The sequence below is a fragment of the Physeter macrocephalus genome, chromosome 5, assembly GCF_002837175.3.
Source record: "Physeter macrocephalus isolate SW-GA chromosome 5, ASM283717v5, whole genome shotgun sequence".
NCBI lineage: Eukaryota > Metazoa > Chordata > Mammalia > Artiodactyla > Physeteridae > Physeter > Physeter macrocephalus.
In genome coordinates this window covers 53,534,345-53,550,547 of record NC_041218.1, presented here as the reverse complement: position 1 = coordinate 53,550,547, position 16,203 = coordinate 53,534,345, and the positions used below count along the sequence as shown (strand labels likewise).

At 37.8% G+C, this 16,203-nt stretch overlaps 1 protein-coding gene across 5 annotated transcripts in view; it reads right to left on the bottom strand.

The window, feature by feature from the left end:
• Nucleotides 1-16,203, bottom strand: part of ADAM22 (ADAM metallopeptidase domain 22) — a 234,566-nt gene that overhangs the window by 80,268 nt on the left and 138,095 nt on the right. For all 5 annotated transcript variants that reach the window (XM_055084959.1, XM_055084958.1, XM_055084956.1 and 2 more), the window contains exon 5: nucleotides 2,437-2,519. In XM_055084959.1, coding sequence (XP_054940934.1) covers nucleotides 2,437-2,519 — 83 coding nt within the window. The remainder of the gene's footprint in view (nucleotides 1-2,436; nucleotides 2,520-16,203) is intronic.

The window sequence follows — 16,203 nt, the reverse complement described above, 5'->3', positions numbered from 1 at the left end:
ACATCAGACATACCAGGACCAAAATATTGCCCATCAGTCCTTCGAATTTGAAAAAAAATGTGCTCCTGCAGGTTCTGCAGATATGAGTTTGATTATTTTACCCTTTATGTTCTTTAATGGAATTCAGTACATCAAGAAAAATGAAAAATCTCAACATGTACTTGGTCATTTATAGAAGATGAGTCATGGATGAAATAATATATCTCATATCTAAATCACTGCAATTGAGACAACATAAATTATGTAATATTTAGAAATAGCTCCCCCAAATATTTCTGTCAGCAATGTTTGTTCAGAAGGTAAAATCAAGATGAAAAGTAATAATTAATAAACAACAAAAAGGAACAAGGTGATTTTATTCAACATGCTCATAAAAGTCTAAGAACACCAAAATACACTTGTACACAATCCTGACAGTGTCCCTACACACGGTGAGTTTTCTGTTTGTTTCTTCTTGTTTAGTCTTAAATGAAAACGTTTCTAAAGGGAGAAATAAATTTTACTTAGTTAAAACAACAGAAGCAGGCTCTTGAGTTCAACTCCTCATCTAGTCACTAAAACGTCCTTAAAGTTCCCTTTCCATCCTTAGAACTGTGTAGGATTAGTAGCTGTTGGTCTGAGGGTCTCAGGTCTGTTAGGGTCTTTAGAAGGCAGTAATACCTTCTCTCTTATTCTCACAATATTGTGTCCATTTGGAAAACTTGGGGGGTGGGGGAGGGGAGGGGCAGGGAGGAATTGGAACATGTACTGGGCAAGACACTTACACTGTGACTTTGGACTGAGATTTTAAGAGGAAGAGAGAGGAAGGAAAAAGCCTAGAACAGACATTTGCTGTCACAAAAGTCAGCAGGCCCAGTGTACTATTCCTGGCTGACAGCTGTGCTCATCTTCAGATCAGAGATGACAATTTTACTGCTGAAGGGGATATATCGACGTTTCTTTTTCCAGATTAAGAATGCCAAGGCTCTCAGATATTAGGAATGGATTCCATGTTTGTAAAAAATGTCTCCTTATTCAAAGAATTTATTTAAAATTGTAAAATAGTCCTTTAGAAAAAAACAATAAGCAAATGGAGGTCTATCCTGCTCTCAGGTATGTGACCTCCTTTCTCTGGCTATTTATCTGATTCCTGTACTCTCTCCTTCCTGCCTCTCACGTACCTACTGCCAGAACCTGACCAGAGGCACCACTGAGGCATACTGGCTAGATTTCCCAGCCTTTCCCATTAGGTCTCTTTCCTCACTTTCTTTGTACCTGTCAGTCGAACCCCTCTCCTGGAAGATTCTGTCAAAGCCTGTTCCAGGGCCCACTCCACCTTCTTCAGGTGACATCTCTCTGGAGCCCTCAGGGATGACCTCGTTCTTCAGTGCCCACTCTCAGCTTGCGTTTTTCTCAGTTTTTTTCTCTCTCAAAGAAAACAAATATACCTACCACATTCCATAGCACGAAGCTGGGCTAGATTTAGCTTCCCCACTAGACTGGGAGCTCTTGCGGGCAGGGCTCACGTTCTAATCCCCTTAATATTCCAAGTGGCTGGCACACACCAGATGCTCAATAACTGTTTGGTAGATGAAAAACCCACGTCTCTAACTTGGTAACAGACAGGAAGTATTTTAAAGCTTCCAAACAAAAATTTCACAAAACTGAAGTGCTAGCTGGTTCTGGGCCCCAAAAAGTAACAAGGAGCTTGGATGATAGAGTCTAAGTAGAATGATGAGGGCTGACACAGTATCTTTATAAGGGGTCACAAGACAAGTAAGAGACAGACAGCCACCTGGGTATCACCATCATCGACAGGATGGAGGAAGCTGATCCATTTCCACAGTAAACATCAGCAAACCTACTTTGATGGTGAAGGTTATGTAAAAGGAAGCAAGGCCCTGAGGAAGGATGAATTTTGTTCCATAGAGATTTCTGAGAACAAATGGACCCTCCCACTAGTTTGCTGTGAGTTAGGTGGGATTCTGGCTGAATAAAGGGCTAAAACACATGAGCTCTTGAGGTCACCTGAAGCCCTTGTCTTTGTGCAAGGAGTCAGGAGTTTCTGCCTCCTGAAATCTCTATTATTCCATACAAATGTAAAAATGAACATCAAGGAGTAGGAGGGGTAGAACGGGTACCAAGGGGCTAAACACCCACGGAAACAGAGAACAAAGTTACCCAAACCACTCCTGTCTCCATCTGGATGAAACTAGAAAAAATGTTTCAAACATCACTAAGGATGCATATTATAATCATAGAGCCCCTGGTTTCTGCATCTCTAATTTAACAATCTGCTTGGTTTATAAACCACAAAGGAGAAAAAGATTTGATCCACCACTGATTTAAAATTAGTTCTTGATATAAAATAGAGATTTTGACCATGGTGCATTAAAAATAAAGAAAATAAGTGATTGAAAAAAAAATGGATGATGCAAAAAATTTGGGGGCACTTACTGAAGTCCATGGCATGTTGACAATGCCACAAATGAGGCAGGGTTTCCTCGGATATGGCCCTGGTAGTAACAGTGTTCTCCTCCCTGAAAGCAGAAATAGAGAACATAAGCCTTTCCCGTCACAAAGAGTATCTGCCACAGCGTTTCACAGGTTTCTGGCCACACTGCACCTCCATGTGCAAAGCTCTGTACAAAGTTTCACTATCCAGGCTAGTATTATCAAACCATTTCTAACAGAATTATTCATAAACACTCCCAGCGAGCTGACTCCAAATCAAAGACAGGGAAATAAAAGTTGACTTAACTTTCCTTTTATGTAGGTGATGATAGACGGAACAAAGAAACAGACTCTGAAATACATATGTGGCCCCCAGCAACAGGAAAAGTTCAATCAGCGATTTCCCCAGTCCTGAGAAACTCAACCTTGAGTGGCAGCAAAATGATGTGCTTTCCCATAAAGTGAAGTGAAATGAATAAATATAAATAAATAAATAAAAATCATCTGAGAGTCACTAAATTAAATTGATGGAGAAAAATGCCTATTTTTACAGTTATCAAAACTTGACAAGTTTACACTAGTCTTTTCTCCAGCCAGGAATGGCTTTATTGGTAAGCAGTCTAGGGTAGGGTTTGAAATTGAGAAGTTTCTTCTAGAAGTGAGCCAAATTAATGAAATCCCACTAAGAGACTCATTTCTTTGGATTAAATCTTCCTGGAAAAGGTAACAGGGTAGAGCCTCTGGCATCTCAAGGTGGTACCCCAGTCTTTAGATGCTTGCTCCTCAGACTGTGGTCTAGAAAACAGCAGCACTGGCATCACCAGAAGCACGTCAGAAATGCAGAATCCCAGGGCCCACCCCCGACCTACTGGATCAGAATCAGCATTTTAACAAGGTACCTAGGTGATACATATGCACATTTAAGTTTGAGAAGCACTGGTCTAAATGACCTTTCCCATTCCCCCACTAATCTCCCATTTCCTCAGAAGCTGAAAGCTTTTAATTCAACTGACTCACTGATATGTGAAAGAGCAATGGAGGAAGGACTGAAGGAATGGGTGGTTTAAAGGGGCAAATGTTACCTACTTCACAGTCTGGCTTAAGGACTAACCCCACTTAAAATACTCAGTGCTTGACAAGGGCAGGGGAGAGAACAGGAAGACATAATGATGGAACAAGGTTGAAGACATTTTCTTCACTGGAATTCCCAGGAAGGCAGCCTGGCCTGAGTCTGCTGTTCCTCATGAGATAATCCCACAGGACAGGCTTTGCTGAGGGAGCAGAGAGCAGGCAAAATGGCACGCAGCACAAGCCCTGACACTCTGACACCTCCAAATTCCCAAGGGAGTCACTGAGAATCATGAACTGAGGACTGGGGTTGGACCGGATGGAGGATAAGACAGGGAGGTACTTCACGTGTAATTCTGACAGGCAATGGAGCCCAGAAGGCCATAGACTTAAGGGGAGAAACAAAGCCAGTCCCTGACTTCCGGGGTAGGGTTGGTTTGGATGTTAACAGTGTGAGCTATTAGCTCCTTCACTTACTAGCCGTGTAATCTCAAGCAAATCACAGAGTCTCCCTGTGTAATAATCTCATAGGGTTGTTCAGAGGATTAAAGAGCTAACATGCATAAAGGGCTTAGAATAATGCATGGCACTTGGTACACACTCAATAAATGTTTGCTACCATTATGGTTACTGTGTGTCACTTATTGTCTTACTCGGTTTACACACACAATCTCCTTAAATCCTCACATCGCTTCTACAAAGAAATACTGTCGTCTCTATTTCACATAGGAGGTCACAATCTCTGAGAGTCAAGGCTGTCCACCTGGGAAGTTGCCAAGAAGGGGCACAAACTTTGTGTGAATGCGAGGCCTGTGTCCTTCCCCCTACATTACTTATGAGTTGGACCTATAACCTGTGAGTTACGCAATGCAAGCTTCCCCTAGGCTGTTTTTGTTTGTTTGTTTTTAATTTCTGTTGTAAAGCTGGGGGGTAAATTTAACAGAACTTAAAATTCCCTCTGTTGGGCTGTTGGATTGATGAACTATCCAAAAGATTAGTGGAGGAGAGGTTACTATGTTTCAAATGACCTTGATTTCCTGGACACATCTGATTGGACCAATTAAAACGCTAGCATTTGATTGGCCAGACACAAAAAGCCAACAGTCAATGGGGTGACCTGGAAAGAAAGAGAGCAGCATTTCTTTAAACTGGACACAGACTAAATAACCCAATCAGATCTCTCTCAGAGGTCTAAAACTCACAGTGAAGAGTAGGTAGAAAGATAGGAGAAACAAAGAGAAGCAGAAACCAGGAAGATAATCACAAGAATTATGGTATCAGGTTAGGGAACAATGGAAGCTGACAAGTCATTGTATGTGGGGAAAATACATCAGAGGTAAAGGCATATAAGACATGTTTTATAAATTACTAAAGTTTTCTTTAAAATACCAACTTTGGAAACATGTTATGTTAAATCATAAAAAAGGACAAAGAATTCATGTTTTGAACAATCCATTATATAGGGGCTAAATAGATGATTAGATAATAGAAAACAATCTTTCACTAATTTCTGATTCTGAAAAATAGGAGTCAATCCAAAAGCAGCATATGATCATGATCCATTGCACAAAAGCCTAACACTGCAAATGAAATGAAGAGCTCAATATGGTTGAATCATTATCAAATGTTTCCATGACACTTCAAGAGAAGCTTAAACACCAGGGGGGGAAATCTCCTCAATTTAGACTGTTATAATACAAATCTTGAGGCTCTCAAATGGCATTATATGTAATTCTTCTAAATAATGGTGGAAATTAATTTTTGTGTTGTAACTTTTTTTTTCAGGAATTATTTGCCATAAATCAACAATTATTTCAACTTAGAACTAAAGTAGATTGTTTTTTTCCTTTGACATGCCTGGAAATATTTCTTAGTCCAGAACAGAGGCCTTAATGTTAAAGTGCTTCTTTAATTTATATAAATCTATAGTTAAATTATTAAAATAAATAGACAAAATAAATTTAATAGATTTTTTGCTTTTAAATAAGTATTTTCACACATTATTTTTAAAATAATAGATAGTTATGGCAAAAATCCTAAGAATTCAGGTGGTACATGGTAGAGTGAAAATATCCCCCTCCTACACATTGTCCAGGCTGCAGTTGCTTCCTAAAAGGCAAGCATTTTTGACAGATTTTGTAAACCACATCAGGAGTTGTCTATACATATTTAAGGAAATGTGTATATACATAAATATACATATATCCTTTTCAGTGCATAAATGAGTTTACACTACCCATACTGTTCTGCCACTTGATTTTTTTCCTTAAGGTAACCTTAACATCAACCTCATTCTTTCAATGACGGCAGAATATTCTACCACAGGGGTGAACCACAATTCATTTAAACAATCCTGTACAAATGGACATTTAGGTTATTGCAACAAACATTCTTTCATATATTTCTGTGCACTTCTGTCAGTATATATGTAGGATAGATTACCAGATGTGTAGGTCAAAGAATATGTGCATTTAAAATTTTAGTGGATAGTTTAAAAGACAAATATAATTGTATTTCTTTATACATATCTGTTTTAAAAGATGCATGGCATTTTAAAATAATAAAATATATTTTATTAAAAATTACATATTTTAATAAAGACTACCACTTAAACCAACTTTCTCAAATCTATCAATAATAAAGATTCTCCATATCTTCACATGACTTTCTTTTTTTTTTTTTTTTTTTTTTGGCGGTACGCGGGCCTCTCACTGTTGTGGCCTCTCCCGTTGCGGAGCACAGGCTCCGGACGCGCAGGCTCAGCGGCCATGGCTCACGGGCCCAGGCGCTCCGCGGCATGTGGGATCTTCCCAGACCGGGGCACGAACCCGTGTCCCCTGCATCGGCAGGCAGACTCTCAACCACTGCGCCACCAGGGAAGCCCCACGTGACTTTCTTAAGGAACGAGATGCTTTATGGAAGTAGGTATTATAAAAAATAACCTAAGACAGATGTTGTAGGAAAAGAAAAAAGCCAGCACATCCCAACAGAGTTTAGCTCTTTATCCAACTGCCAGTCATGGCTTTATTCCTTACTGTCTCTTTTGTTCCAGAAATAAATCCATTGTCCTTGAAACTTTCTTCATACTCCTTGATTCAATAACACAGTCATAACAGTACAGATGTTTATTTTTAGCTAATTAGATAGTTGTAGCTAAAAAAATTACCCACCTCTATAAAAACGAACTATATGATAATTCACGTCATATTGGTTTATCTTCCCTGTGGAAAAAAGCTTACTGAAGTAAGGGAAGTCGAAATAATCATTTATTTGAAAAATTCAAACACAAACCACATTTTTATTAAGCATCCAGAACTCAAAAGAAAAGCATAATTTATTACAAATATGATGAGATGATAATGCAAAGGAAGTTACACAGCCTGGGTTATAAAACTATGAAAACCCAATAAAAGAAACTAATTAGAGCACAGGTGCAAGGCCATGGTCATTTGCTCTCCATCCAGACCCTCAAAGGAAATTACAACTTTATCAGCTCCAAGATGGACCAGGGCCACCTCTTCCAAAAAGCCTTCTCAGATTCCCTCCTCCTCATAAAATTAACCTTGCTAACCATTCTTTCCCTGAACTTTCATATTTTATCTCTTTCTACCTGCATTCTTGTTTCTGTCCCATGCCCCCACTAAACTATGGTCTCCTTTCAGGGAAGCACAGGTGCCTGTTCTATATTTACATCCCCAAGTGTGCTGTTAGGGGGAGAGCCTCCCAGAATCTCAGCTCCCTCATCAATCAAATGGGGAAAAAAACAACCCACACTGCCTCACAAAAGAATGCAGTGGAATCCATGAGATACAAAGTCAAGTCCACTGTAAACTGCTATATAATTAGGTGCAGTCAGGCAATATTTACTCAATGAGGGATTCTATATGTCCCTCTAGCTATGATTCTCTTTATTTATTATTTATTAATATAATTTATTATTCTCTTTATTATATGATTATCAAATACTTTATTTGTTATGATTATCAAATACTTTATTTGTTAAGACTAACAAATTGTTAAATTCAGGGCATTAGCTAATTAATAATGCAGATTACTGTGTCTCTCGCCCAGAGAGTCTGTTTAGGCAGCTCTGAGGTTAGACCCAAGAATCTGCATTTTAACAAATATCCCATGTTTTTCTTACTCTAAGAATACACTAGAGCAGTGGTCCTCAACCTTGGCTGCATATCAGAAACACCTTGGGGAGCTTTCAAAATCCCAATGCTCAGGCTGTACTCCAACCCAATTAAATCATACTCTCTGGAGACAGGACACAGGCCTCAGCATCTTTTTAAGTGCTCCAGATGATTCAATGAAGCTACAGTGTCTGAGAATCCCTGCCCTAAAGAAATATTGCTCAACAGCAGGGGTTCTCAAAACTGATTATCAGAATCACCATGACTCCCAGAATCACCCACTGGTTTCCAGGCATTCCCTCAGACCTACTGGATTCAAATCTCCAAGGAGAGAGGGCTCTATGCTTTTTAGGGTTGCAGAAAGTTCCCCAGCTGATTTGGATGATCATATTTGGAATTATTAACCTAAAAATATTCAACCCAATACCAAACCATCCCCAGGTAGAGGATACCATAAAGACTGAGATCTTTCAGAGAATGAAAGTGTATGCCATATCCTGGGCATTCTGCTTGGTGATGAATGTACTATTTCATGATGACTGATGAAGTGAATATTAATTTTTCCATTTCACAAGTGAGAAAATGTAGATTTAAAGTGAGCCTGAATTCACGCCCAGGTATGCCTGATGCAGAGTCAAGTCTCTTTACGTTGGTGGTTCTCAAAGAGTGGTGTCCAGCCCCAAAGCATCAGCTTATTAGAAATGTAAATTCTTAAGCCTCTCCCCAGACATACTTGATCAGAGGCTCTGGAAGCTCTCCAGTGACTTCCAGGCACTCGAAATTTAAGAACAACTGCTTTTCGCTACATCTGCCTCTGCATTTTAAAGCTCCTCATTTGCTGAGCTCCCTGAAATCCTACACTAGCTCCTGAGCAGAGTCTAACTGAAGCATAAAAGATATAAACAGCCATAGCTCTTCTCCACTTCTCTTTTTCTCCCAAAGCCAGCTGGTTTTATCAGAAACAGAATTGAGGGTAAAAGGTGAAATAAGAACACGTGAGGGACTTCCCTGGTGGCACAGTGGATAAGACTCTGCACTCCCAATGCAGGGGGCCCAGGTTCGATCCCTGGTCAGGGAACTAGATCTCATATGCATGCCACAGCTAAGAGTTTGCGTGCCACAACTAAGAAGCCCACCTGCTGCAACTAGGACCTGGTGCAACCAAATAAGTAAATAAAAATATTTTAAAAAGATGTTGTGAGAATTTTACCATGTACAGAGCCAGGAAGAGCAGAGCTATTCTTCGTAGGTGCTGGTAAGAGGGTACCATACAGGATGCTTTGGCCAGGACTCAAGGGACTAGAGCAATCAACGTCCCATTAGCCCGGAAGTAAGGGGTCTCCCAAGACGCAGGTCATTCAGTGCTCCATCCGTGAAAGTCACAGGCAAATCAGTGTGAGTTTGGTCACCCCAAAAGGGATAGGGTTACTGCAGACACTTCCAGACCAAAACACCAGCCTGTAACCCTTGTGATCCTGCTCTGCTCCCTGAGTCATAGCTCTCTCCGCCTCTGTGGGCACCAGTCCCAGGACTGGCTTCTGCCCTGCAGATCGGGGTTCATGTCAGTCATCTCCTCCATAAGTGAGACCCTTACTCACTCTAGAAGTTCGCCACCCTAGGTGCACATTAGTGTCCCATTACTGTCATGAGGGAAGTTTTTTTTTAAAAAGATCAAGCCTTATTCCATGCCAATTATATCAGGACCTCTAGGGATGGAACCTGAACATTATTTTAAACTGCCCAGATGATGCCAACATGCTGCCTTAGGTTGAGAAGCTATGCTCTAGGCAATTTCCCCTTTGCAGGAACTGAAGACCTGTCCCTGAACTCTACTGCACCCTAAATTTCTCCCAGGCATGTGCACTGGCCAGACTTCTGTTTGTGGCTGCATGGCTGGAATCTGTTCTGCCAGGCATTTGTCTGCAATAGCCTCTTCCCAATTTCCTCCTGATTGGAATTGACATGACGCGCCTCTCCCTCCCAATAGTGAGAAATGACATTTTAAAGTCAGGAATATTCCGAGTCTCCCTAGGATGATCTGCATCAAGTAAATTCCTAGAAAAGCTAAATCTTATTTTGGAGAGGATCCAGCAACCTACCCTGATTAAAATGTATAACCTGGAATTATATAGAATCAGATGGGATTTATAAAAGGCACATAGGTTCAGTTACAAAATGTAAAGTTATCTGATTCTACAGGCTCTCCAAGGAAAATAGAGAGAAAAGCAATCTCATCTTATTTTACAGTAAATTAAATTAAATAAAGCTATCACATGGTCGATAATCCATGGATCTACACTATGCATGTCAAAACCTTTACGAGTTCATGCCCAAATAAGAAAAATAAGGGCAATTCAGTCAGTTTTTCATAAAGCTAAATGCATTTAATTTTCATATAACTGTCCTTTGTTTTGAGATTCATTCTTGCCTTCTCTTTATTAAAATTATCCATTTTTAATTTTTAATAAGCTTTTTTATTTTGAAATAATTGTAGATTCACAGAAAAGTTGCAAAGATGGTATAGAGAGTTCTAGTATATCTATCACTCAGTTTCTCCCATTGTTAACATCTTACATCACCTGAGTACATTTGTCAAAACTAAAAGACTGATATCAGAATGTTACCGATTACTAGGCTCTGAACATTTAGATTTCACAGTGTTTCCATTAACTTCCTCTTTCTGATCCAGGATCCAGTCCAGGTTACCATATTGCATTAGTTATCATAGTCATTCTTTTTGAACTGGGAGCAATAGTAAATAGAATTTAGGTATTTTGAAGGGGCTGTTTCCATATACAGTAAAATAAAAGAATGGCAACCCTATACTGATCTAAAATTTGTTTTGTTAGTATACTGGGCTATGAAATGCAAGTCCAGGATCAAGAGTATGAATGAATATTTCCTAGACTCTAACTCAGCACTATAGGTTTCAAAATATTTTTTTTAAAACTACCCTTATGTAAACAAGCTTAATGTAAATGACTTATTAAAATGTAATTTTTAATATAACCCATAGAGATCATTTCTGAAAGGTTACTCAATAACACTTTTCTATAACAATAATCTAGGACTCCTCATTGCCTGAAATTGTTCTGGACTGTCCTTTTAAGGATGTTTGCAGAGTGAAAAGCCTTTGAAGATAGAGCTATCTCCCTCTAGAGAAAAAAAGAAGCATGTTTACTTCCTATGATAAAAGATTCGAGTTTTTTAAATTCAGAATTTCTCTAGTAACACAACATGCTGTGTGTGCAGGTGTCACCTGGCCCTTTCCTCTGTCACCCTCTGGGGATCGAGGCTCACGATACAAGCATAAGAAAATGCTGATATTCTGGCTACTTCTTTGACCCAGGATCTCCTGTCTTCTGCCAGGATAGATGAAACTGCAACAGGCTAACTTGTTAACTTGCAAGTAGGATAAAATCTTAGACCCTCACAGTTGTTGAAACTTGGATTTCCATTTTCCCCTGAAGATTAGGAGATTTGTTAACAGTGAGCTTCCATTCCCACATTTGCATTTTGCTGTAGGATACAAATCAGCTGCAGATAAGAATAAGATACACATTGTCCATCTTATTACAGCTAGCCTGTCTCTCATTTATACCACTAATTGACACATTTGGACATTTGTGTTTGCCATCCCATTCCAGGATACAAGTGTTCAAGCAGTATCAAAATTATCACCTCATTTCAACATTGAAAGCTAAATGGTCCTTCAAACTCTCTGCACTATTTTAATACTCATCGAGAAGCGCTAGGATCTTGCAGCATAGTCATCAACCAAAAAACATTTTAAAAACTAAAAGGAGACAAATCTAGCTGACAAAAAAGGAAATAATTTCATTTAAAAATATGCATGGTTCCTGTTGAAGAGGAAAGATATATAAGAATATTATTGCAGCAAATATTCTTGAATATTATTGTAGCAAAAGTTTCTACAAGAAAGGAGAAAAGAGACAGAACGAGAAAGTCAGACATTGGATATAAATAAAAGTGATAAGCAAAAGAGTTTCTTATTGGAAAATGGTGAACACCACAGAAAATAGGGACCATAAATTTCTTATGAGCTCTCAAGTTTAAAAAAAAAAAAAAAAAGCCCACTAGAGACGCTGTGAACTTAAAATCTATTTTTATTGTTGTGCAGGAATCTTTCCTTATACTGATTTCCCCTGGGTATTGTCAGCTGTGGAAAACAAAACATAAAAATGATGATAGTTTTCCAGGAGTTAAAGCTCACAAGTATCCTAACTGAACAATTGTTAAAGTCTTTTTGAGATGCAATCCATTTTTAAAAGTTAAAGACTTACTCCCTCTCCTCTTGTATGTAGGCTCAGGCACCTCCAGCACATGCTCTAATTGTTTTTACATTAGTTATAATCAAAATGCCTTCTGTATTCATTTCCTAGGACTCTCATAACAGATTATCAAAATCTGGGAGGCTTAAAACAACAGAAATTTATTCTCTCACAGTACTGCAGACGAGAAGTCTGAAATCAAGGTGTTGGCAGAGCCATGCTCCCTCTAGACAAGAATCCTTCCTTGCTTCTTCCTAACTTCCAGTGGTTGCCAACAATTCTAAGTGTTCCTTGGCTTGGAGATAAATCCTCCGATCTCTGCCACCTTCTTGACATGGCATTCTTCCTGTGCGTCTGTCTCTGCATCTCTATGTCTACACTTCCCTCTTATAAGGACACCAGTCATTGGATTAGGGCCCTCCTCTTAACTTGATCACACCTGAAAAGGCCCTGTTTGCAAAAAAGGTCACATTCACAGGTACCAGGGGACATGACTTTTGAGGGGACACTATTCAACATAGTACAATTTCTCATCTCTTTCAACGTGACCAATTGAATTTTTATATTCCTAATCCAGAGATTTTGCTTCTAAGAAGCTCGGCTCAGTGAAATAAACTGCAGGTGTCTACTACAACAGCCCTCATCTAAAAAGATTAACCCATATCTTAATTACCTCTAGCCAGACATTCTAGTTTCCCATAGCTTAATTTAACAATACTCATCATTATTTTACACAAAGAATACAGTAAACCTGATCTTCAGTTCTTTTATTAAGTCGAACAGAGCCTCCAAAATTGTTTATTTTTAACCAGAAAATAGGCAAGAAAAATTATTTTTCAGCTGTCAGGTAATCATTTACAGACCTATTAATATAACAATGTCTGATCAGACTACGAAAACATTTTAGGTTCCCACAGAATGCTCCTCAGCAACAAATTACTGTAATGCAGAGACGGTACTTAGCAGGTTCTCTATGTTGCAGTTCTAAATTGAGAGAATGGAAAGTCATTGTGGACCACATACAGTGACTGTATACTTATAAACTCATGAAATTATAACTCTTTCCAGGAAATTACTACATTACTGTATCTTTTTAACAAATAATAGACACTTAAATGTATTGCTCTATATGAATGCTTTAGCATAAGACATGTGTATTAACAAAAACCTTCTGCAGTTGGTGTTTGAATATCAATAGGAAAAAATATAATTGTCTAGAAGACAGTTACAGAAAACGAAAGCATATTTGGCATCCCTAAAATAAAGGAAGAAAAAGATTTCTGTTCCTTCTGAAAAGAATAATATTTTTGTTGTTTTCTTCTCTTCCTTTTTTGTTTTAGAAGATGTAACTATATGAGGGTTTGAGGTAAAAAAAAAAAGACATTTTTTCCCACCACCACCAAGAACTTATTCTCCTTTAATTTCACTTCCATTCTATCATCCTCCCACCCACTCTTTTTTTGAAAAAGGAAGGATAAACAGGGAAAACTTCTAGCTGCCAAAGGAAGGCTGCATTGCAGCATCTCTTTCTCCTTTTATACTTGAACCTTAAACACTGTGCTCAAGAACTCAACACTAGCATCCAATGGTCATTCTTATTCCTCAGTGGATGATTCTGCATTAGCCCAGGATTAATTTAAAGGTACAAACAAAAGGTTGGCTTACTAAGGACGAACTTCTCAAACGATTCCTTCAGGGAGGCAAAGTAGTATTTAAGGGTTGTATCTGACAAAAAGTGATGCTAAACCTGAAAAAATTAAGTGCTTTTCTTTCAGCAATATTTCTATGAGCACGTGATTGTCATTTGCCATTTTGGGGGTATTTTCCTGTAAAATGAAGGAGTTGAATTTGGTGGTCTCTAAAGTTCTTTCTGGTTCTATGATTTGCAATCTATTTTTAAAAAATCAAATATTACCAACTTTTTATTTCTTTTAAATAATCAGGCCAACTTTCAAGGAATTAATATCTTTTACACTGCATTTACCATTAAAAAAATTAAACCAACAACAAAAGATACTCATGTGTTTGGAAAATTTTTAAATGTTACATACAAAAATTTTAAACAGTTTAAAAATTATTTCTAAAATTTCAAATAATTTATGAGTCAGAGTATAAATTACAGAACATACGTATTTATGGGCAGTGAAAAAATGTATGTATCAGAACTTTTAGGATGTTGCTAAAATGGTACTTAAGAATAAATTCTTCATCCTTAGATGCTGATAGAAAAGAAAGATTGATAATGAATAAGTTAAATTTTAACTCAATGAGTTATGAAAAGAACAAAGGAGAATTTTTTAAGTAAAAGAAAGTAGACATTAATAACAGAAGTAGAGCTCATTCCTTGAACAAAATATATCTTAAAAAACTCTAACAAGGTTAACCAAGTAAGAGTAAAGGCACAAATAAAGTATAATAGAAATGAAACAGGAGATATTCTGATACAGAATTATCAGACTTTAAAAACCAAAACTGACTTGAAGCAAATTTAACAAAATGCTAACATGTATCTACACATGTATCTTTTACAACATTTTATAGAATTTTTAGTATGTTTGAAATGTTTCAAAGTTACTGAAATTTTTATCATAGGTCAATTGCTGGTATTTCATGACTTGAAATTTAAAACTGATTTACAAGTGGCTCTAATATACCTTCCAAACACAGCACGTGAATATGAGCCTCAGTACACAGTATGACCTTAGCATAAGGTAAGCAGGTGGAACACTTTTATTTTTCCTGTTTATATTCACTGCATCTTTTCATAGCAGGGGGAATAATCTGCTCTCCCAGACCTGTCCAAAATGGACTTCTCCCCACATAGCATTGGGTGAACAGGAGAAACTACCCAATTTCCTAACACACAGCTTAATTCATTCACTTAATTTTTTTGTTCAACAAAAAAAATTGTTGAATTATTGTTTTCGAGGTACATATATTATGCTAAGAGCTAGGAACTCAGTACAAGTTCCCCTGGGAGTCTACTCTTGGAGTAACTTCTCATAGAATGTATAGTCTAGGGGCATAGAAGATTGTCTTCATATGAAGCAGAGCATGAAGAAGGGCTGTGGGTGCTCCTGATGTGCTTCCTGTATCTCAAGCAGAATCAGAAACTAGGAGTAAGAAGTACAGGCCACCAAAGACCTAGCCAGAAATTCTTTACAAATTTCCACTTTACCTCAATAATGATTTCAACACTAATATTTATGGAGCATTTCCCATACCCAAAGCTCTGAGCTACATGTCTGCCTTTCTCATTTAACAGATGAGAAAAATGAACCATGGAAGAAATAAGTAAATTGTCCAAGGCCACATGAAAATTGATTGGCATAGTCAGGATTTGAATTTAGGTCTATCTATATCCCTAACAATATCCTTGGTCTCTAAGTTTACTGCCTCCAAACTACAGATTTATCCTGGACTTAGAAACAAAAGAAATGACTAGTTTCATTTATTAACACTAGTGGAGAAAAAAAAATTTTTAATTAAAAAAAAGTTTTTTAAATCAGAAAGGTAGCAATGACCTCAAGAAGACAGCACTTACTCTGTCCAAAGATCAAATTGCGGTGTGGGATACCTGTTGACCCCACTCAGAATTACCCAAGAAACCACTCTGCCTTCTAAAGACAGTTAGAGGTACACTTTCAGATTTTTGAGAATATGGAGAGAAGAGAAAACAAAGGCAGAAAATAATCAATATATGAAGTCCAAAGGCATACTTGGTCTTGTTTCCATTAGGTCATACCTGATTTCTTTGGTTCGAGGCTCTGCTCAAATGTTATACTCCTGCTTTCTCTCCCTTTTTTTAAAAATTCATTATATTGAAGTATAGTTGACTTACAATGTTGTGTTAATTTCTTCTGTACAGCAAAGTGATTCAATTATATACGTATATAATTGAAGAATTAAGAATTTCTCATATTCTTTTCCATTATGGTTTATTACAGGGTATTGAATATAGTTCCTGTGCTATACAGTAGGACCTTGTTGTTTATCCATCCTATACATAAGAGTTTGCATCTGCTAATCCCAAACTCCCAATCCATCCCTCCCCCAACCCCCTCCCCTTTGGCAACCACAAGTCTGTTCTCTAAGTCTGTGAGTCTGTTTCTGTTTCATAGATAAGTTCATTTGTGTTATATTTTAAATTCCACATATAAGTGATAATCATATAATATTTGTCTTTGTCTGGTTTACTTCACTTAGTATGATAATCTCTAGGCCCATCCATGTTGCTAAAAATGGCATTATTTCATTCTTTTTTTATGGTTGAA